The 23,534-nt window shown below is 42.3% G+C and overlaps 2 protein-coding genes across 3 annotated transcripts; one reads left to right on the forward strand and one right to left on the reverse strand.

Annotated features, from left to right (window-relative positions):
- Positions 1–286: 286 nt before the first annotated feature.
- Positions 287–6,177, forward strand: TCF19 (transcription factor 19). Its single transcript, XM_075186647.1, has 3 exons — positions 287–1,072; positions 4,075–4,642; positions 4,788–6,177. The coding sequence occupies exons 1-3, from the start codon at positions 787–789 to the stop codon at positions 5,008–5,010; spliced, it is 1,077 nt and encodes a 358-aa protein (XP_075042748.1). The 5' UTR covers positions 287–786; the 3' UTR covers positions 5,011–6,177.
- A 2,168-nt stretch (positions 6,178–8,345) lies between these two features.
- Positions 8,346–23,000, reverse strand: LOC142102092 (neural proliferation differentiation and control protein 1-like). 2 transcript variants are annotated; one of them, XM_075186649.1, is made up of 9 exons: positions 22,171–22,997; positions 18,962–19,093; positions 16,321–16,428; positions 15,766–15,951; positions 11,561–11,627; positions 10,458–10,536; positions 10,176–10,243; positions 8,608–8,695; positions 8,346–8,514 (listed from the first exon to the last, which is right to left on the reverse strand). In XM_075186649.1, exons 1-9 carry the CDS (start codon positions 22,217–22,219, stop codon positions 8,458–8,460), a joined length of 834 nt encoding a protein of 277 aa, XP_075042750.1. In that variant the 5' UTR covers positions 22,220–22,997; the 3' UTR covers positions 8,346–8,457. The 2 variants fall into 2 exon arrangements, with proteins under 2 accessions (XP_075042750.1, XP_075042751.1); XM_075186650.1 differs by lacking the exon at positions 10,176–10,243 and having other exon boundaries at positions 22,171–23,000.
- Positions 23,001–23,534: the final 534 nt, after the last annotated feature.

The raw sequence follows: 23,534 nt of genomic DNA on the forward strand, positions 1-23,534 counted from the left end.
CTAGAGAACGTGTCAGCATCAGCTGCGAGCTGCAGAGTCTGCAGGCGAGGGGGCGTGGTTAAGAGTTATCCACCAATCGTATTTTAGGCCGACAACACCTGTCACTCACAAAGGGATGTGGCGTAAAGAGGCAGTAACTCCTCCCCCCTCCCTATGTGTGCGCTAGTAAGGAAAGGCGTGATGCCGGCGGCCAATCACACCAAAGAGGGCGTGGCATCACTACCCCGGCTGAAGCCCTGTTACTTGTAAAAAAGTTGGGATAGTGGGCGTGGCTGTAGCCTATGGGCGTGACTCAGGCCGGAAAAACCCGCCAAATTTCAAAGGCGCGCTTCCTCCCTTCTGATTTCCCGCCGGTATCCAGGGGCCGTATAGTGAGTACAGGGGGCAGCGGCGGCAGCTCCGTGACGTAATTCTCGGTGTCTTCTCACCCCACCAGCCCCCCCCTGGGTGACATCGAAGGAGGTGGATTCCACTGGGATCAGGATCGGGTCTTGTGCACCCTAGGGGGGTGGATTTGATAGGTCACTGACGTATGCAGTACTACAGGCCATGTCCATTCACAATTGGGGGTAATCCCAGTAGTGGTAAAGGTGAAAGGTCATGACATGGTTTTAGGGCTGTTGGTTTGAGCTTCACCAAGATCAAGGGTTGCAGGCAGCCATTCCCAGCCTCTTATGGTTTTGGGGTGTAAGGGTGAGAGTGTTGGCTTAGCGGGTAAGTGGCCATTACATAGGGGAGGGTTAAGGTCTCAGTATCTGACAGCCCCCTGAGTGACAGACAGCTGCCATGGTGGGATCAGAGGTCTCCCTGACTCAGGTGCAGCCCTGCTTCCAGCTGCTTCGTATGGGATCAGACCTGGGGCTGCTTCCCACCTCCAACTCGCAGAGCCCACCCTCTCAAGACCTCTACACCTTCCTGCCTGACTCCCCGCGGTGCATCTACCGGCTAGGAGCCCGGCATGACTTGTGTGATGTTCCCTTACCAGGGAAACCTCTGGTCCATGCACAAATCCATGCTGAGAGAGAGCCCAGTGGAGACTGGCGGGTCAACCTGGAGAGCTGCACCAATTCTGGTGACTATTTTAATGTGTATATATTTCTATCCATGCAAACTTTTCTCTCTTTCTTTTCATTTACCTGATTATTGTCCATGTCTGACTAGAGCTCATCATTTGATTTCATTTTTACTTGTCTTTGTCTTATTGATTTCTTCTCCTTTACCTGCCAAACTTTCCTGTTGGCCATCTCTTGGCTCAATTGTTCATCCATTGTTTGTACCCTGTCTCCTGACTTTGTTGTGAGAATCATTTGTCCATCCTTATTCATGTATGTTGTCACTTGTCCATCCTTCAGCTTTTACTTCCTTGCTCTAGGTCTGGGTTTGTCACATGTTGTGGTGGTGTTTTTTTTTTTTGGGCACATTTTTATTAGATGTTCATTCATATATACATCTTATCTGTCCATTCTCTTGATCCCTTTCTCTTGGCTCTTCATATTATTACAAGTTAACCTGTGCATGACACTCATGCATTCTAGTCAAATCAAGCTACTTGAGATGTTAAAAAGGTTCTTGTCATGCATTTGGGCCATAGCCCAGGCCTCAACCACCAACCACTCCCCACTGTCACCCACAGCAACCACCAACCACTCCCAACTGTCACTTCTCCTTCAAGAAATATATATATATTTTTTTAAAATCTTTATAAACAATTAACAAATTAAAACCATCTTTGTATACCAAATTTCAGCCCTTTCTGATTTTTTTTTTCCACACACACTAAGAATTTAGTAGGTCAGTGTATAACTCCGCCCAGCAGGTGGCAGGTGGCGCTGCAGCTTGGTTTTATTTTTTTCCACACACAGACAGACTAACACACGCTACTAGACATTTATATTATAGATGGTTCATTTTTGACTCCTGGTTCATCCATTTAACTGCTCCTCCTTATCTCTGATGGTCTCTTGTCCATCCACCCTGTTTACTCTTTCTCTCTGTTTTAAATATTCTATTCATTCTTTTTATTCCTCTTTTAAACCCATCACCTTTTTAGCTTAGCTCTACTCGTTGTTGTTTTTTTGTTTTTTTTTATGCTGCTCTTCACTTGTCCATTTGTCACCATAATCTGTCTCTTGGTTCATTATTATTCCATCTATTCCATATGCCTTCCTCTTATCCATTTCTGTTGTTTCTTCAGTTGTCTATCCATCTCCCTTTATAGCCCTTTACTTGATTATTCATACTCCACCTCTTTATCAATGCGTTTCCTCTCTGGGCTCTTCTCTCATATCAATTTGTCACTGTTTTCTACCGCTGTTCATCCATTCCTTCTTTAGTGTTATCTCGTTACATCTTTTGCATCTCTTGGTTTAATTCACATCCTTAGCCTAGGTACACACTTGAGAATTTTCAGACCAACTTGTTATCTGCAACGAAGGTCTGGACGGTGATTCACGCGTACACACGATTTACCTTCAGATGTGTGCTCTTTATCTGGTCCTATAGTTTAGAGAATGACAGCACAATAGTCACTCATTCATTCATTCCTATCACACGGATTAAAACCGCCTTGTTATAGTTATCCACATGTCCTAACAAATTTTGTTATTTTCTGTGGCTCTGAAGCAAAATATTCAGCCTCAGATTGAACAAATAAACTATTCCATCTACAGCACACTACATTTAAGTCACCAGGACATGGCCGGCATTGACTGAAAAGACCATGACTCTGTAAACTATGGAGATCGTGAGAGTATACACACTGCAGGATCGGAAGGTGATTGGAACGAGATTAGTAAACGGAACAACCGAACAAATGAAACCACAGTCGGCACTTTGGAACGATTGTCATTCATCGTGATATGTGGCCGAACGGTAGTTTATCGGGCGATTTGCCTGATAATTATATGACATGCCTCCAGTGTGTACCTAGCCTAACACTTATGCTTTTGTTTCTTTGATATTCACTTCATTCCAATCTCTTTCTCGTTTATATGTAGCATTTTACATCTTGGCTTCTTTTTTTCCATCCAACCATTCTTGTTCAATGCTTTAGTTGACTGTATATTCATCTTTCTTTTGGCTCTGAACTCTCTCCCTTTTTCTCTTCTCCACTTGTCTAGTCACTCCAATATCTCTTTAAAGATGTTCTATCCACCTCTACATGTTTTGGCTCTGAATATATCATATATACCCTTTTTCTCTCTTACCTCACTTATCTATTCTCTTTATATTTCACCTTTACGCCTCTCTCAGCCATACTTGCCCTTTCACCTCTTGTCTTGTTCAACCTGTAGCCTTTCAGTTCTCTTTATCTGTCCATAAAAGGATCAGACCGGCTATCTAGATTACTGGTAGTTTCGCTGGTGGAATTCAAGCCTTTGTAGGCCCTAATGGTTCATGGCTGACAAGCGCAAGAAGGGGAAGTTTTTTAAAAATAAATCATTATTTAAAACACATCAGTATTTGAAAGACATTCTAACCTCTAATTTTTCTATTCCCACTTTAATTGTATTTTGTGTAGGTCAATGAACGTTTTTGCTCCCAATAAGAGAACAATATGCTAAGGCCCCACCTTGCCTAACCTGTGTTCCCTCAATTAGTTGTGAGAAGGGAAGGGGAAGAGATGGTGTTTATGGAGGGATGGGATGGGGCTTTTTATAAGTGCGGAAAGAAGTCAACTCTTAGCTTGACAATCAAACACAGACTGACATTGTTAGGAAAGGTATGGAAATAACAGCAGTAAGAATAGAAATAGCTATAAATCTGTGGGTATTTAGAGCAATCGAATGTGAACATAGAACTTGGTATAGAGAACACTTATCTAAGAAATGGGCCCTATATTCCCAGTCGGACACTTATTCATTTCCTTTTCTTTGTTGGCAATTTAATCTTTACCATTCCTCTGTTCCCTTGGCTTTCCACATATCCATATTTACCATTTCCCTGGTCTTTAGCTTTTCCTTTGTCCATATGTTAATTGTTTTTTCAATAGCTTGCTGCTCTTATCTGTATTCTCAGCCACTCCTATTGTCAGTCTGTCCAACTTTATCTAAAACTAAATTGTTTCTCCACCAGGCATTTATATCAATGAAGTCCACCTACAGCGGGGTCAGCGATTAGAGTTGTCAGATGGAGACCTTCTCCGTTTCCAAGAGAGGCCCTCTACTCCCTCTGTATCTCCCGATACATACTTCCTGTTCCAACGCGTGCGCGTACGACCTTTGGACTTCTCTGCCATCACATCACCACGTGTTCGGCATACATTTCCTGGTTTTACCCCCGTTGTGAGCACGCAGAGTCTGGGTAGGGATCGTGGAGGATCCCCTCACTACACAACTGGAGCCACGGTCATCTTGAACTCCATTGGTAGCATCAGCAAGATGAAGCGCGAAAGGATGCACAGTGGCGGGCTGGTGGGAGGAACTGTAGAATTGGCCAAACCGCCAACCCCGGACCTTCCGTTACCTTCCCGTACTGGTCTGGAGAGAAGGAGCAATCGTAGGAAGGCTCAGCACAAGGTTCTTTGTGAACTGGAGGAAGATGAGGAGGACAGGCAGGTGGAGGAAGGCATTGGGAAAAGGAAAAGAAAAAGAGGGAGACGGAAGGAGGATGAGAAACGAGCTGCTCAGATGGAATTGGGCAGGTGAGACAGGGATTTTGCTTTCCAAAATGTTGCTTTTACAGCTTCATCATAATTTTTCTTTTCTCTCATGCCTCCCTTAATGGTTTTTGTTGGCCTTTTCTCTTGTATGGTGTGCAAGATCTTGATTTTTATTTACTTGTTACAGGAAGCCTCGTGGTCGTCCCAGAAAGAACCCTGCTCCTCCTTTGGTGGTGTCCCAGACCATGTCGAGTGCGGAACCTTGCGCCTTCCGATCTTGCTGCCTGCCACAGGAAGACACGGTTAGCTGGGTGCAGTGTGACCACTGTGATTCCTGGTACCACGTGGTGTGTATTGGACGCAGCCTGACCTCCCTGCAGGACACAGACTTCCACTGCGGCTGCACGTGACCAGGCCTGTGAACACTAGCATCTTTCTTACAAACTTTCCACCGCTCTTTTATCCAATTATCTCTGTCACCATCTTTCTTAAACCCATATATTAAGAGGCTCGGCCCCCCACAGCTGTAGCAGGAAGCACATTACAGCCATCCAATGCATTAGACTAAAGGCTGTAAAATGTGTCTACACGGGTTTTAAACATGCACTGTAGGGACGTTACTGTACCTTTCAATTCCCTTCATTATTTAACCCGGTCGCCTGGCATGAGTTCAGGATTTCCTTCTATATTTCATCATACAAAACATATACAGCGCTTCGACTATTGGACAAATCTGCAACAAAGACCTTTTTCTTCCCCTCTAGTATCTTTCTACTCTAGTCTGGGATCTAGACTTTTTGGGCAAGGATAATATATTTTTACAGTTCATTAAAGAGTACTAGAAATCTAAGCTTATGGTTACCCTTTTGAATATTTTGTGCAGGGCTGGACACAATGTTAGTCAGGAACCAGTTTGCTGAACCTAGATGGGTCTGGCTCTCTTAAAGCGTACTTGTCGCCTGCACTCAGTACAGGCAGCCATTTTATTGGCTGAACAGATGATTCACAGGAAAGCAGCCTATCAATTCGTGAGCAGCTAATGATGTCACTCATGGGCCACTACATTTATAGTTAATGGATAGGCTGGATATGGAATATATGCACGGAGAACTGCGGAATTGCTCCAGGTAATAAGCACTAAAACATTAATCATCATGGCTAACTGGTTTTATGAATATGACGGCCCTTTTTAATATATGCACTGAATCCTATGATAAATAGTTGAACCCGGTAATTAAAGATAAATAAATGGTGTGTATATTTTTATCTGCCACTGTATTTATGGTCTTCAGTTCATGATTAGTAACGTAACTGAATAAAGTCTGCAGCAACCATCCCTTCTGTTTGACTGCACACCTTATTTGAGCAAACATGTTATTTATGTAACCTGGCAACAACTTAGGAAACTGATAGTGCTTTCTGCATGGTGCTTTCAAAGCGGATATTAAATTAATATATTATTAATCTTGCTGTTTAAACAAACGCCTGAGATCGCTGCTGTGTTTGATCTTATTTCAATGAGGACTGTTACCTATATTGTTAGTTTTGCCTGCACAGATTAAACTCTGGAACATCTGCTCCTGCTGCTTATAAGATTGTTAGGTGCTACCATCTGCCCATAACTTACTAAACCAGTGATGGGTAATCTAGTGCATTTCAAGGGTTGCATGTGCAGCCCTCTAACCATCAAAAGGGCAGCAACCTACCCATTAATCTCATATAATACATTTAAGCACACACCTATTACTCTGCTTTCAGTCTCTCTCCCTCTATAACCTTTGCACCTCCAGATCAGCCACTTGCCTCTAAATTTCCCACATGTATCTCTGATATCCGACTAACCTCAAAATACCCTACATGGACTCCAAAACGCCCTCCAGACTTAACCACATGCCCCTTGTACCCACCAAAAATGCCTTTCTCTGTGAGTACCAGTTACCATCCATTACTGGCTACTTAGTCTGTAATACAACCCAGTCTAAAAATTCCTAAATGGGTCAGAAAACACGGTTGCTGCTCTCACATGGAGGAAGGCCACGGTAGAGAGCTGCTCTTAAATGTTTGTGCCGTGGGTTAAGCTAAGTGGGGCGGAGAACAAGTGAGAGGGGGCATAAAGCTGGGGGCACCTGTTACCCATCACTGCACTAAAGGATTGGAGCATTCAGACATAGAAATTAAGATTTAAGGTTTTGTTTTTTTTGTTCCTTGAATAAGGAACATTTCAAACCATCATAATACATAAAATGTTATCAGTTCTCTGTGTTGATAACAATTCTACTTTAAATGACTGACACTAAGAACACAGACTATTCCCTTCAGCATCATGGGAAAGGACCTCCACTTTCAGGGTAAGTTGGACAACAAAGAATGGAGGTTTCGCCAACAAAGAACAATATTTAGTTATTATTCCTTTATGCCATAGTGCCTTGTGTGCTTTTATGTCTTTGGGAAATCAAGTGTTTCCTGTCTATTTGCCTAGGTGAGAGCACTGCTAATGCTTTCTATGTGTATAGCTCGGCTTTGGACGGCACAGTGCCCTCCCCAGGCCGCCTTCTCTCTATACTTTACACCAGGAGAGAGCATCTTGCCTGCATTCTATGATGAACGGGGGTGGGAACAAATCGGCTTTGTTTACTAAATGCATAGTGCTCAAGGCATTGTACAATAGAAACCTGATGTCTATTATGTGAGACACTGTTACATCTTGGCAGCCAGATTAAGACGTGTTAAGAAGTTCACTGGTACAAATTGCACTAAACGGTGCACACATTGCTAGGTGGAAAGGGCTTAGTCTATTTTGGCTTTTGCTTTTGTATATTATGCCATGTTCTGCTTGTATGTTGTAAATGGAGAAACATGAAAAGATCACATTAACAGGCCTTTATTGGTAAGGGCAAAAGGCTTTGTCCAGCAAGTGCTGCTTGGGGCATTATTGTTGGTATGGTGCAGATTTTGGGCAGACACATGTACCACATCTGGAGTGTTTCAGATATGGCCTGCTTTGTGTTTCATTTACAGGTTTAAATGTTCATTGGGGTTTATTTTGAGTGAATATTCCCTTCTTGTGACTTGCAATAAACTCAAAGCGCTATTTTTTTAGTTACAAATGCCCTTTCCTGTTTAGTATCAGGCATGTTTTTTACAGACACCTCCCTTTTACTTGGGCAACTAGATAAAATTTCTGAGTAATGCTTGGTGGCATGAACCATTCATATCAATACACCGTCAGTTTGAATATTGGTGAATAATGGTATGTGACTTGTCTCTGTATTGGATGGAAAATAATGGATTTCAGACGGGAATTTTTGATCCCTGCGACAATGACCGTGTACATGAACGTTTAGGAATGCATACGTGTACACATCTTGCCTTCTTCCTGCATTGACCTTAACAGCCGTGTGAATGGCATCAACATGGGTCATTACCTCTGTTTGAAAGCCCCTCCTTAGATGCATTCTGCCTCCCTAAACACTAATCAAATGGAGTACATCTCAGACAGGCAGTACTGGTGTGAAGGGATTTTGTAGGGAGACGAACACTCCAGTACTTCACACAGACCTAAATTCAATTGTCTATAAACTAATGTGAATGCATAATGTCTTATGTTCGGTGTACTCCTCATTACAGTTATCATCATCATCATCTATTTATATAGCGCCACTGATTCCGCAGCTCTGTACAGAGAACTCATTCACATCAATCCCTGCCCCATTGGAGCAGTTGTCCTTGGATATAGAAATAACGGTCATTATACTAAAACTTTAATGTACACCCATCAGATTGAATACTTGCAGATATATACGCTTTATAAGCAGAGCTTATAATATACACGGTTTTCCCAAAAAAAACACACTACATTACTGGTTGACCCTCGATGGATCGAACAGAGGGTTGTGAACTTCCATCTCTCCTGTCTGTAGACAAAAGGAAAAGTGTTTAGTTTAGAAGAGCAATGTGTTGGGTCACTACATTTGTTACAGAACGGGCTGTTTGCTGTGTACACGCACCGGGGCGAGCCCAGGACACTCGTAGATGGCGTATTCCTCAATATCTGCCTCCGAGTCGGTGGACAGCTGCTGGCAAGGCTTCTGGAAGCTAGTGAGACGTTATGTGGAACACAAGAGAATGACAAGCGTAAGACATACACTTCTGAGACTAGGAAATCCTGAAATGGAAATGGGTTTATATAAACTACCCTCTAGCACAGACTAAAGATGACGTTTCAGGCACTTAACAATGGGTTAAGGCTGCGGTTCCCAAAGTGTGCGCCGTGGCTCCCAGGGGTGCCGCGGTGCTGTCACTGGGGTGCCGCGGGTGAGCCATATAAAAAAAACAAATAAACTTGCCAATCTGCGCGGCGCCGGGACCCAGCATCCTCCTCTCTCACGCAGCAGCTTGTCACTGACAGCTGCGTGAGAGAGGAGAATGCTGTGTCCTGGCGCCGCACGGATTGGTAAGTTTATGTGGTGTTTTTTTTTTTTTTATATGGCTGGCGCGGGGCAGAGTGAGAAGGCAGAGGAGGGGGACATCGTGACAGGAAGGGGGGGACATCATGACAGAGGAGGGGGGACAGCGTGAGAGGGCAATTAAAGCAAAAGGTCATACTTGCTAAAACTGTACATTTAAATGTGTTTAGTTTAGCACATTCCGTATACAATGATAATGGTGGTTTAGAGGCATTGATCACTTTTACCACTCACTGCAATTCCCCTTTAAGTCAGCAAAGTTGTTTGTTTCTTATTAAACATGTTTATTTTATCTACCATAAAAGTACAAGATAAAGTGTCATGTTCATAAAATATATACTCAGTATCTGATAAATGTAAAACTGAACAGATGGCATGTTCTGTACATTGTGTGATGTGTCTATCATTGTATTTGAAACATTTTCTGCAACACCTGCATAAAAATACTAATTCTGACTTTAAAATGTTGCAACTTTGTGTTGTTTGTTTTTTATATGTCTGGTGCGGGGCAGAGTGAGAAGGAGGAGGACATCGTTACAGAGGGCAGAGGAGGGGGACAGCATGACAGGAGGAGGACAGCGTGAGAGGGCAGAGGAGGGTGACATCGTGACAGGAGGGGGGACAGTGTGAGAAAGCAGAGGAGGAGGACATCATTACAGCGGGCAGTGGAGGGGGGCAGCGTGAGGGGGACATTGTGACAGGAGGGGGGACAGCGTGAGAGAGGCAGAGGAGGGGGACATTGTGACAGGAGGAGGACATCGTGACAGAGGAGGAGGAGGACAGCGTGACAGAGGGCAGAGGAGAGGGACAGCGTGGCAGAGGAGAGGAGCAGCGTGAGAGGGGGCAATGTGGCAGAGGGGACAGCGTGAGAGGGCAGCGTGTCTGGATGCAGAGGGGGCATTTTTGCATACAACTAAATAAGTATTTCTGTCCTGACCTAAATACTAATTACATTTTTTTGACCCAACCACTTCTAAAACAGGACTGCTCAGTAATTATTTTGGAGGGGTGCCTTGAAAAAATTATGGAGACTCTAAGGGTGCCGCGAACTGCAAAAGTTTGGTAACCACTGGGTTAAGGGATTGGGCATGTTTCTGCCCATTTCTCACCTCTCCTGAGCCTGGCACTGCTTCTTCTGTCTGCTGTACTGGTGCATGTAGTGAGACATGTCGGCAGACTGCACGGGAGAGAGGTGGTGAAATGAGCTGTTAGTGATCTGGCTGTAAATCCTGTGTGTCCACATTACATTCTGTAGTTGTTAACTATTTTTATGTTTGTGACAACCCATTTCTATGGGTAAAATATTACCCTACCCCACAACCCCCCTCCTCTTCTATGCCATGTGCTGTGACCCATACTCAGCACGTACCTCGGTGTGGACTGTGACTTACCTTCTGGCAGGGATGCTGCCTGCCACCCTTGTGTGCTTTATATGCCATCTCTTGTGCCAGCCGCACCTCTTTTTGTAACCTAGACAAGTGTGGAGACAATAGAAATTCATGGACCACTGACGGCTGTCTCTGATATGAAGGTTGGTTTTCTGTATGAATTGATTTTACTGTATGGCAACTGTATTATAAAAACTGGTTGTTTTTGCTTGGCTAACCTATGGCTCTTTTGTGGAACTACAAGTCCCACTAGGCACTGATATCATCTACCTGGCTGGAGAGCCGCCGGCTGCCTTACCCCAAGCTTGTAAGCAGAGGTAGCGTAGTTGAGATAAGTACTGTACTAAAAAGAAAGAAATTGAATTCACTGCAAGATTAGAGACAGAAAAATCTGTTTGTAAAGTGGTGAGATAGGAGAGTTATGCCTATCAGTACATAAGACTTTCATAAAGGCGTAGCTTGCATGGAAGTGTTACCAGAAAGTAAACTTTTTCTACAAGCTCCTGATGAAAGTCAGCATATGTAGGCAAAATATTGGTTTAAGCCAGCAACCTCTATTCAAGCTAAAGTTGAATAGAGGTAGGATATTGAAAAAATATCCTAACATACCTCAAAATTAAACAAAGGATTAAATAGTAACGTGTATTATATGGGGGCTACTGAGGTATGCACTGCCCGTACAATCTAATAGGGTCACACAGTGGCACGTAGGTAGCAGGTTTGGGGGTGACTGGATAAGGGTTTATTGTGGTTGAGGTCTGTGTAGTTTATAATTCTGAGCCAATGTGTGATTTTATTAGTATAGAGGTAGCGCTGATTAGAGTCTGTACACTTAACAAGCACCAATTTAATGTTTTGGCATTTGAGTCGGCTGCTTATGCTTTCTGGTTTTGAAATATATATATATAATCTTGTGACAATACGGCAGAGAGATGACATCTGCTGCACATCAAGCATGCTCTCCTAAATTAATTCAGTGAACCATAGGGGGAGGGGGACTGCCGACTTCCTATCAATTCGCACAATTTCCTCCTATGCGCTATTTCTAAGTCAACCCTATAGACAAGCGAGTACAACGTATGGCCTTGTGTCTCTCGATCACGTACCTATACCAGCAGAGCGCCGCTACAAGTATTCCAGACAGGGCAGTCAGACTGCAGACGACAATCAGGGCTTAAACAGAACACATCAGAATAGATGATTTGGTATATACAAGAAATAAAGTTAACCACACCCTGTTTTTAAATATTTTTTTTTAAAGAAAAGCCTTGTGTTTTCTTTGTAGGAACCTAACTTGCATAGATAACATATACAGGCTCCCGTAAATATGGGACAAAAGATAGTCAAAATGACTATTGCTATATATTCAAGAAATTCAGAGGAGAAGATGAGTATTCAGCAAAAGTACAGAATGTCATTTTTTCCTGGTTATGTCTATATGTTGTCCCATTTTACATTTACAGCACTGCGTCTTTAACTGCCCATTTCATGTAATTACTGGGACAATTGGTTGTCAGCCGTTTCCTTTCCTGTATGTTGATTATGCACGCACACAAGTTAATGTGTAGCATTGGTTTAGCTGTTGCCCGTTGGAACCAGTAACATGAAGAGTAAAGAACAGTCTGAATGAAAATATCGGAGTGCAAGATAAAAGAAGCTTTCGTGCAGAACCATAGTAAAGAAACAGCCAATGTGTTTCAGAGATAATGTAACTATAGATTACATAGCAGCAACATGACTTCAGAGATTTATAGAAACGCTGCCTCTGTATTGGAAAATGCCTTCAGACTCTTTGGCTGGTGCTTCGCTCTGGAAAATCTTGGGGTATATATTAATGGGCTGTTGCACACTGGTCCTTATGGTGTATTTTCCTGTTGCATTCGTCAGATTGTTATATGTTGACCACTAGGCCAAGCCCTACGTATTTTTTTTTTATTTTTTATACAAATACTAGATGAGTCCTGAATGCAACACAATATAGCAGGCCTGGCTAACCTGTTATTCTCCAGGTGTTGTGAGACAACAAGTCCCATCATGCTTTGCTAGTAGAGAGCCAGGCAATAGCTGACAGGACATGCTGGGACTTGTAGTTTCACAACACCTGGAGAGCCACAGGTTGGTCAGACCTGCTATATAGCATACATCTCCCTTACCAAGGATTAAAGTCACAGAATACAACCTACTTGGATATAACAGATAACCTCAGGTTTGTGTATTGGACACAATTTTTATATTCGCAGCAAATCTTGTATCGGGGCAACAAAAAAATAAATATGTCTGGAATACAATGAAGTGCAGTTCTTTTAATGTGCTCACCTAAAATATAGTGATGGAACACAAGTGCGATTCTAAAATATTAAATCCTATATGTGAAGAAATTTTGTACTTTTGTTTTCATCTGACATCCCAATTTGTTTGTGTTCAGAGCAGGGGCAGGACAGTGCATCTGCATGCGTCGGCTCAGAAGATGCCTCCGCTCTGCATTTATCGCCTTGCACCCATTGTGGTGTCTCCCAGGGTTCAGGGCCTTTTATGAACTGTACAGGGGGACAGATGGTGAATTAGACTTTCTCCTAGAAGGTAAGGCACTGGAAGAAAAACAGACTCCTGTATAACCCCACTGCCTACTCCTCTGTTCATAGCCCAGCAAACAGGCAAGAAAGGAGCAGAGTACAACAGGGACATGCACTCCTGCCTGGGTTGGTTTGCTCCCTTCCAGCAGGATGGGGAATTTGATTGTTGGATACCCCAAAGCCACATTCAAGTGGAGAGGAATGCCTAGGAATCAACAGCAGAGGACCTTTCTACCAAAAGCAGAGGCAGTATTGTCTACTTTATAAATTGGAAAAGGCATGCAAGGATGACCAGGTGCATGCTCTCCACCGCTGGTCTTTGGACGTTTCATGCTGCATGACTCGCCACCCACAGTGGGCTGGCTGTCTAGATTGACTATGCTTTCAGTATGGAGGCTACTGGTACTCACTCTACAGACTAGGCTGCCACATTGCCATCCTGACTGTCAGATCAACTGAGGGGTGGAAAGAGCACCTAAATCAAAGATCTAGCTGAAACGATACCTACTAAAAAAAGACCACCTAAGGGAGAAATAAAGGAATAGCCTGAAGAACCTTTAGAACCAGGTGCTGGTGTCAGAGAAAGTACAATGGAAGAGTGACCTAACATCGCTGTGATGATTATGTAGTATATCTAATGATTAACTGTTATTTTCTGTTGAATTCATGTATGACAATGTATGTTGTATGTAATCTTGTAATGTAATCTCAATGTGTGCTTTGCTAGATGACATGAGTTTGAACTTATGCAAGGGTCATTAATCTGTTGAAATAGCCAGACCAGGGATAGATAGGATCTTGGAGGAGTTTGAAGCACCAAAGTTGTAAACCATCTATCCAAGCAGAACGAGCAGAGGTGGGAAATTGGGTCCTGTGAACATTCCGGTTTCTGGACATCCCTAGCTCATTTCGAAAGCCCTGTGACATTTGGGAGATCAATCTGTCCTATTAGATCGCTCTCACCCTCCACCTTTGGAGTTTAGCTATGTGGAAAAAAGGTTTAAAATCTTTTGCCTTAGACAATAAGGTGTGCATTTTCATGAGGGGGTCTATCAAGACTGAAATGTCACATTTTCTTCAATGGTGTTTCCTCACACACCAGGTCTTAACTAGTAAGTGACTGATTTTATTTTCTGAAACTTTATTTGTGCAAATATATTGTATGTCTTGTTATTCATTTTTGTAACTAAGTCTTGGAACCATTTTTCAGATTAAATAAATTTAGTGGGTTCTCTTCGTAATTCTTTGTGAACTTACGAAGCCCAGGGAGGCTCATGCTACATGTGTATGTGATTTAAGTGTGATGCTTTAATAAATGGTTCTGGTGAATGTAAGGACACCATAATAAATCCTTCGTGGTGGTAGAATAGGTGTATTCATTGCTAAGTGACTAAGGTGACACTAGCCATGGCCAGCTGTTCAGATTGCTGTATCTGGGTCAGGCTAGGTGTTTGTGACAATCTCATTATTGGAAAGCAGTGCCAGCTGCTGCTGAGAAAACACTGAGGGGTAGATACCAACAACTTAAGGGAACTCTCAGAACAGGCCTTTTCTCCACTATCCTTCTGGAGAAAAATGGTAAACAAGAAACCTGAACAAGCTTGGGTATAAAACGCAGATTCTCACACCAGGCCAAGTAGACTTTCCAAACCCTTTAATAGACATGGAAAGAATAGGGCTATTGTTTTTCTTTTTCTTTCTATGCCAATATACTTGGAATTGTCCCCTACTGTAGAAAACATTTCTTTAGGTCATTACATACAAATGAGACACCTAATATAAGTGAGTGCATTTAGCAGATACACTATTCAGCTTTTCATTTGAAGAACATACACCTGCTCTAGGGGACAGTAGAGGGTGGTCCTCAAAGGTGTAAAATGTAAGAGTACATTTAAATAATAAACAGGGGTAAGAGTTCTGTGTCCACTTATTATGCTAGTACTAGAAAAAGAACTGAGGAAGGAGCAAGGGGTTATACGGTGGAAGAGTCAGAGCTTGTTCTTTCCAGTGTCCTGCCTCATGGGTAAAACATATTCCACAGTCTGCTTCCTCCTAAAGAGCAATGGCTATTTTGACTTATCTGCCCCATTATTTCATAGAGGACAGAGTATACATGCATAATTGTACTTGAGTAATAACTTGTTCCTAAGCCTGATCACAGAGAACACTGCAGCTGCCTTAACTTCGTGTAATTGATGGAGGAACTCTGGATCGCAAGTGGAAACTTGGGCCCGAATGCAGTGGTTTCTTCCTCTGACTCCCCCCAAGACTACATGCATATCCCCAGAAGCTATGACTGTGGACCAATGCTAAGGTATTGGTGTGTTCAGTCACCTGCCCTCATTTTTCCTCTCCCGCCTATACTCTAGCTTGGATGGGACCATGGATAGGTGGATGAGACTCGAGCCATGGGCCCTATCTGTTCCCACAAAAATCCACCATTGTTGGTCCCCCATAGGAAGCCTAGGTACTCTAACCTCTCCTCTATGCCCCTTCGTGTACTGTTATTCTACAAGTTGCGGTCTATGGAAGTGTTGGTGGCCAAAAATCTAGTTGTATTGACATCTTAGGGATATGCAATCCTTTAAAATATGTATACATGTACATAGAACACAAATTCACTTTTTTTTATCTGTCCAACAAACAATAAATGTAAACACAATTATTTGAACAGTTAAAAAAACAGGTTTGGTAGAATGTATTCTAAAAGCAAAAGAAATGTAAAGAGTAGCTATTACTTAGCGACATTGTCTGGTTGATCTCAGACTTCCTCCGCCTGCCCATTTTAGTCTCTTTCATCTGGGGTGCAAAGGTTGAAGCTGGTGGTGGTGGAGTTCTTGCAACAGTGGCATTGTGGTGAAACTGAGGTCTAATCCCAAGGATTGTGACAAGTGGTGAGGTACCGGTACCGGTTGTAGTAGAAGCTGCAGGGGAAATAGTTTCAAGTCTTGAGATTAGAGGACAGAGTATTTTGTGGAAGACAAAGCAGTTATGTGACACAGAAATCAGCTGTAGAACAAAGAACAGTTGGGTAAATCTGTTTCCACCCTTTTTTCCAATTCTGATGAATGGAGGGGAGATGGACACTTATAAAGTGTCTACGGAGACTGAACATGCTGGATGGTAGCGTATGAACGATGGAAAGTAGACCATTTGCTTTAGAAATCTGGCCATGTGCGTTGCATGGGAATCTCTACATAAAGACAAGAGCCTGTGTGCATTGTTTCGTAAGAAGCAACTGTATAATTTTCCCTGATATATGTCTATAACGCTTACCGTTACTCTGTACATACCTGCCCCTGTGGGGTTTATCTTGTTTCCTTTGTTCATCATGTATTCTTGGATTGAGTCAATCATTGAATCAGGTACCATGAACGTTGATCTGCTGTCTGGGTCAGGAGCTGAAGGTGAGAATCGTATGCTTTACTGGGATGATTTACGCTGCGCCGAGTGTTACATTAAAAACAGCTTCCTCGCTCCTCCTCTCAGCACTCTCTAAAACACGCTGCTCACTAACTTTTTGCTTGATTATGATGATGGAAAGCACCAGAAAGTATGTTTGCCAAATGCAAGGAGCACTTTTTGCACGTGTCTGTTTTAGTTTAAATGCACCTCGTGCTTACACTAGTTGTTGCCATTTAGTGGATTGGACCATTATTCATGAGAATGCAGCATTCTTGGTGATGTCATTAGCTCCTAGTGAAATGATACCCTGTGTTTTTATATCTATTGATTTGTGTCGTGAACATAGAGAGCTTGCAGTTATTTATAAGGGATAAATCATAACTGCAGTGTAAATAGGTTATATCAAACAAATCCATTGATAAGTTTAGTTAAAGTGTAAAATGTGAAGTCAGAGAGTCTGATGTAAATATATTTGATGGCTTTGCACATCCCAGTGTGAGAAGATAGAAGTGTCACCTGGGGGCAGCTGCAATGAGCTCCCGGGTTGAGATATAGCCTATTTGTAACACCTGAATAGACGTTTAGGTACCGCTCAGCATGTGGTCTGGCTCAAAGAGGCCATGTGCTGACGTAGGCTATATGCAATATAGACCAAAAGAATTCAGTTTTAAAATATGCCCCTTAAAATCAATAAAAGTAGTGATCAACCACATATTCCACAATAGCATGATGAAGGGCAGCTAGTATGTTAAATTAAGAATTCTGCCCCACAGAGAAATGAAGGAAATGAGTGTAAGCTCTGCGAATGCACTGTATTTAGGTGTGTTTGATATCAAAAGATAGAGTCATAGGGGATTTATTAATGATAAAATTGGATCGATGTAACGCTCTACAGAACAAATAGATCACATAGCAAAATTGGTTATTAAATTAGGCAACATGCAAATGGTAATTGAAAAAGTGTCACAGGTCACAACCCCTGATTAGCATTAAACGCTGCCCCTGTGAAGACCATCCCATTTCATGTTGCTTAAAAACCTGTGTTCTGAAGGGACAAACTGTCAGCTTCTTGGGGATCAATCTAATTGAAGGACTGTCCATCTTTTCGGCCTGCCCCAGGCATACAGACTATTATATGTAAGTGATGCTCTGTACTTTCATCCCATTTGCTTTTATAACTGTTTGCAATTTTTTTTACTTGTATGTCAAATCTTTATCTGTTTTTTTATTCTCTGTAAGTATTGTACTTTTTGTATATTAAATCTCAAATTCAATAGTTCTGTCCTTATTGCTCTAAACAAATTCATTGCCTGTTTAGAAGAGACAGATTGCTTGGCTGGATTAACTCTTTAGAAACCAGTGTGTGAAGGGTTATCTGTTTAGCTACCAGAGCACAGTGTGTGTGCAATTGAGTGATTAAGTCATAGGTTTGCTATGGGCCTTATATGTAGCTGGTGGCAGTTGTTGAGAGGTGTGAAGCCAGCGTCTGTGTTGGGAAGAGGGACCAACGAAATCTGTAGTCTTAGAGAGAGGTGAGTGTGAGATTTGCATTGGAATCCTGTGTGTTCCCTTACAGTGAGCTTCCAAGTCACAAGTGCGCAGAGGGTGGTTTGTGACAGATAAAAGGGTTCAGGAGCGGTTTCCTGACAAAATAGAGGTGATATATTGTATGACTGTTGGAATATATGATACGATAACTAATCAGAGAGTAGTTAGAGGGGCTTATCCCTGACAATTTGTTTCAGCTATCAAAATTAGATGGCTTCACTTTGTGCCTCATTTCTTCAGGAAGTCATTGATTGCTATTGAAATAATAATGATTTTTCTTTTACTCAGATAAGCCAATATTTTATTGCCGTGAATTTCGGTCTAGAATATAGAAAACTGTGAGCACAACAACGCTTCTTGGGTAGTCTGGAAAATAATCATCAACAAATGTCAAACCAAATTTACCCCCGAAATGTCACACACCACTGAGAACTCGAGTGGGGTGATGCAGTGTAGTTGTTTAAATCAAAGGGAGCTATCTGTGATTTATTTCAAAATCCGAAACTGCGACTGTTGGCGGAGCAGGATTCTACTATTGCGGATCTCCAACAAGAACCATCTTGGGTTACTGTGTGCATGGATGCAAGAGATATATCTTGTCTATGCATTTGGTTTGGAGTCTGTTGCAGTGTTATTTTGTAGTTTCAAGTTGGATGTTGGGCTACTAGTTGGAAGAATTATAGTGTGAGAGGAGCTCCATGTGCCATTTGGTAACAATATTGGCGGAAAGAAAAAATATACATTGATTTGGAACTGTTTCGATAGAATACAATAGATCAAATATTATGATTGGACCTTAAAAGATGAGGTTGCTTACCTCTTGTAAGCAATTTTATTGTGTCGTAATGACCTTTTTGAGTCTGTAACATATATTGGGTTTGGAAAAAACGTCCACAAACTAACATTACTTTAGAATATGGCAATTTATTATATACCCACACTCTTCCTGTGTTGATAACATTTCCACACAATTGACAATACCTTTTAGAATGCATTTGCCAGACTTTGTTTTTTCGTATTGCGGTCTGCAGGGGGCACAATTCTCACTGTCTAGAACACACTTCTCTCTCTTGTTTAGGACACAGTCCAGTAAAGATGGACATCGGCTGTCCACTGTAAGGAGATAAACACCATGACATGTATACGCAGTACAAGACCAGTTCAGATAGCGGCAGTGTCAGTCTCCTCCTCACACACTACTACACCATGACATGTATACGCAGTACAAGACCAGTTCAGATAGCGGCAGTGTCAGTCTCCTCCTCACACACTACTACACCATGACATGTACACACAGCACAGGTACAGTACAGACAGCAGCAGTGTCAGTCTCCCCCTCACACACTACTACACCATGACATGTATACACAGCACAGGTACAGTACAGACAGCAGCAGTGTCAGTCTCCTCCTCACACACTACTACACCATGACATGTATACACAGAACAGGTACAGTACAGACAGCAGCAGTGTCAGACTCCTCCTCACACACTACTACACCATGACATGTATACACAGCACAGGTACAGTACAGACAGCAGCAGTGTGTCAGTCTCCTCCTCACACACTACTACACCATGACATGTATACACAGCACAGGTACAGTACAGACAGCAGCAGTGTCAGACTCCTCCTCACACACTACTACACCATGACATGTATACACAGAACAGGTACAGTACAGACAGCCAGGGCCACCTTAACTACATTATGGGCCCCCGGGCAATGCAGTGCACTGGGGCCCCTAAATATAAATATATATATTATATATAGGGGTCCCCTTAACTTACTTTAAGTCCGATCCTCTTCTTTTTTCCGCGCTGAGTCTCTTCTGCGCTCCTCCGTGCTGTGCTTGCAGTGAATGTTGGGCGTGACATCATGCCCAATATTCACTGCGAGCACAGCACGAAAGAGGGGACCAGGGAGGGAGCCGGATCGCCAGCTGACGTGACCGCAAGGCAAGTATTTTCTTTTCTTTTTTTTTTCTGCAGGATTTTTTTTTTCAGCGCTGCCTTGGACGGGCCTCCTTGCCCGCAGGACCCCCGGGCACCTGCCCATTGTGCCCAATGGAAGAGATGGCCCTGCAGACAGCAGCAGTGTCAGTCTCCTTCTCACACACTACTACACCATAAGCGAAGGGCAGGAGAAGTACAAGTGTGGAGAGGGCAGGACGCTGCTTAACACATAATTACAGGGCCGGCGGAATGCGGTAAGCAATGAAAAAATAATTTATAAAAGAGAAGAGGTCGCCCGACATGCTAGCAGCGGCCCTGCATAATTATGCCTCTGTCCCCCACAACACAATGCCGCGAGTGAGTGGCCAAGTATGCCTAAAGGAAGATTTCACTTTTTTCCCCAAGATTTGCATGTAATGAAACTATAATACTGATGGTTCACCAGTAACCTCCCTGTAATCCTGTACTTCTCAGTATTACCACTACTGACCATGCTGGAAGGCGCCAGTGTAGGCTGGAAGAGCCAATTTGGCATCCTGTGTGCGTGGCCAAACTAGGCAGTAATGTGTAGTGAGATCTGTCAGTGATCCTGAAGGCAGGATAAACCTGTCTGCCTGATTCCATGTATTATATTCATAGGGGAGAATTCAAATGGCTGCTTTACTTGAAAAAGTAACGCTGCATGCGCACTATTAGCGTTATTACGGTAACAGTGCGCGTAATTACAGTTATTATGGTAGTTTTAACGCCGGCTTTTTGTTCGCAGCTCCCTGAGCTGCGAGCAGAAAGCCAGGTTATTAGTACCGTAATAATGGTAATATGTTTAACGCGGCGGTACTTCGGGTGGGGATTGAATTCCCCCCATAAAGTGGAATCCTTTTTTTTTAATAATTTAAGGTAATTCATAAATAATGGTGCAGAGGTAACTGTAAAAATGGTGCTGTAACCAATGTGATCCTAACTCATTTTCCGTCTACAGTTTATAAATTGAAATAAAATGTGTGATTAGTTTCTTACACAGTTACTTATGCACCACTTCTCAGTAAAGGACCATTAAACCCCAAAATATAAACCATAAAGGTAAAATACGCAGTTCAGTGCCACCCTCACATTCCACTGCAGCTCTGTTATCACATTACCCCCCCCACTCCACCAGACAGCTAAAGCTCCTCCCACATCTTTAGTACAGTGTCCTAATGGGACCTGCCGCAGTTCAAAAAGCTAATTCTGCAGACAAAACCATGTTACAATACAAGGGGTGCAAATTAGTATTCTGTTTTGCACATAAGTTAAATACTGACAGTTTTTTCATGTAGCACACAAATATCCGCTTTAAATTTCAATATACAAATAAGCTATCAAGTATTTGTGTGCTACATGAAAAAAACAGTCAATATTTAACTTCTGCAAAACAGAATACTAATTTGCACCCCTTGCATTGTAACATGGTTTTGTCCAGGAGACTGAAATAAGAAGTTTCTTCAGTTAAGATCCTTAATGAATCAGGCCCCTAGTTATCATTTATTTAGTACATTCTACAAAATGACAGCTAGAATCTGATTGGTTGCTATAGGCAACATCTCCACTTTTTGAAACCCGCAGTTTAGTAAATATACCCCATGGTGTCATCATTCTTGAGATACTGCAATGTGTGCCTAACATATGACCGATTATTCTGCCTGATTAACCATCAACCAGATCTACAAATATAGATGTCAGTTTGTGTTTTCTGGTTGGCTACCGACCCCACACCAACAACCAAAGTTGATAAAAACTTTGTGTTGTGAAATAATGTATGTGGCATTGCATAAAATCATCCCGTGTTTGGGTAAAGTAATCAGATGTTCCTGTTAGCCTCTAGTAATCTATTATTTGACTTCCCCTGGATGGCATCTTGGTAGATGTAGTTCAACGACAGCTGGATTGCAAGGCGTTGAACATTACTGGTTTCCATGCTGCCTGTTCACCAATGTAGACTCGCAGTTGCAAACCATGTTAACACAACATAATTTCTCAATATAATATAATAATACATGTGTGTGCAAAGCAGAAATGGACATGAAATTAGATCTTTGCGTTTCCTTGGCAACAGCATCAGAGTCTGTGCATACAGGAAATGAGAGTGAGGTCAGAGGAGTGGGAAGGGAGGGGGGGGGGGGGTGGATGGAGAAAGAGAGACAACAAACAGGTACTAAAAATATCCCCACCCAACACATCATGAAACACAGCCTTACCTGTTGCAGCGACAAGAAGGAGAATTATGTAAAGTCCAACGACCATCATTCTGATACATTAAGATGACCTCTCGACGATGCACGAATGCAGTGCAGCAATAGCATCAATACACAATACTGTATTGTATTATTAGTCCAGGCAGTGATACCTACTGTCACCTATGCAACTATGTCACACTTTGTAACCCACCAAGATACTCACATTGATACTATGTCACAACTATGCATCAATACTTCATTTTCCATTTGAAATCTACATCCATAAAAATACCACAATTATATGATATATCTTTAGGTACATGCAACAGGTACCCCCTATTCATCCATAAGACAACATCAAATGAATATAATTAACAATGCATTTAAATAGAATGCAGCTGCAGTGGATATATTTGCATGCACTATAATTGCATTTCTGCAAGGTGAGTTGCATAAAACTCAGATAATTAAATGTAGGCAGAAATACAGATGTTTTTAAAACAAATAGACATTGATTTCCTGTATGCAGAGATCATGTACCTTGAAGCTCACATGCAAGAACAAAAAATAAACAATTGAGCACAAACAATCATTACACAAACATGACACTTTGTCTACGTGACTGTCTTATTATTTTGTCTCCCTAATACGTTGTCTCTATCACTTATTGTCCTCTGCGCTTAACACATTGTCTGAGCTTCCCAATCTGTGTCTATATATTTCCTTTCTGTGGCATCCTATGTCCCCTTCTGGTCTCCCCTGTGGGTGTGTTGCTGTCGCTCTCTCTCTGTGGAGTCCTGTTGAGATGTGTGTATATATTACAGACTCTGCGCACTGCTATTTCTTTATGAATGGAAGAGTGCGTGGGAGGGGGCTGTGTGTCTGTGTACAGAGACTTGAGTCTGTGGGCTGTACCAACCAGAAACCAGCACAGTTAGGCAGTGATATCAGTATTGCTTTATAGCTCCATTGACGCCTAGTTCACTGGTACAATTGCTTGAGGAAGTAAGGATCTACAAAAGGGATTTGGCTGCAGTGAAATGTGAACATATCAGTGAAACTATGTGATTTAAAATAATTTGCTTGAGGTTTCAGTGGTAGAACCATGGCTATCAACCATCATTGCATCATCATCATCATTTATTTATTTATATAGCGCCACTGATTCTGCAGCACTGTACAGAGAACTCATTCACATCAGTCCCTGCCCCATTGGAGCTTACAGTCTAAATTCCCTAACACACACACACAGACTAGGGTCAATTTTTGATAGCAGCCAATTAACCTACTAGTATGTTTTTGGAGTGTGGGAGGAAACCGGAGCACCCAGAGGAAACCCACGCAGACATGGGGAGAACATACAAACTCCACACAGATAAGGCCAT

Source organism: Mixophyes fleayi, chromosome 9, assembly GCF_038048845.1.
Source record: "Mixophyes fleayi isolate aMixFle1 chromosome 9, aMixFle1.hap1, whole genome shotgun sequence".
Classification (NCBI taxonomy): Eukaryota; Metazoa; Chordata; class Amphibia; order Anura; family Limnodynastidae; genus Mixophyes; species Mixophyes fleayi.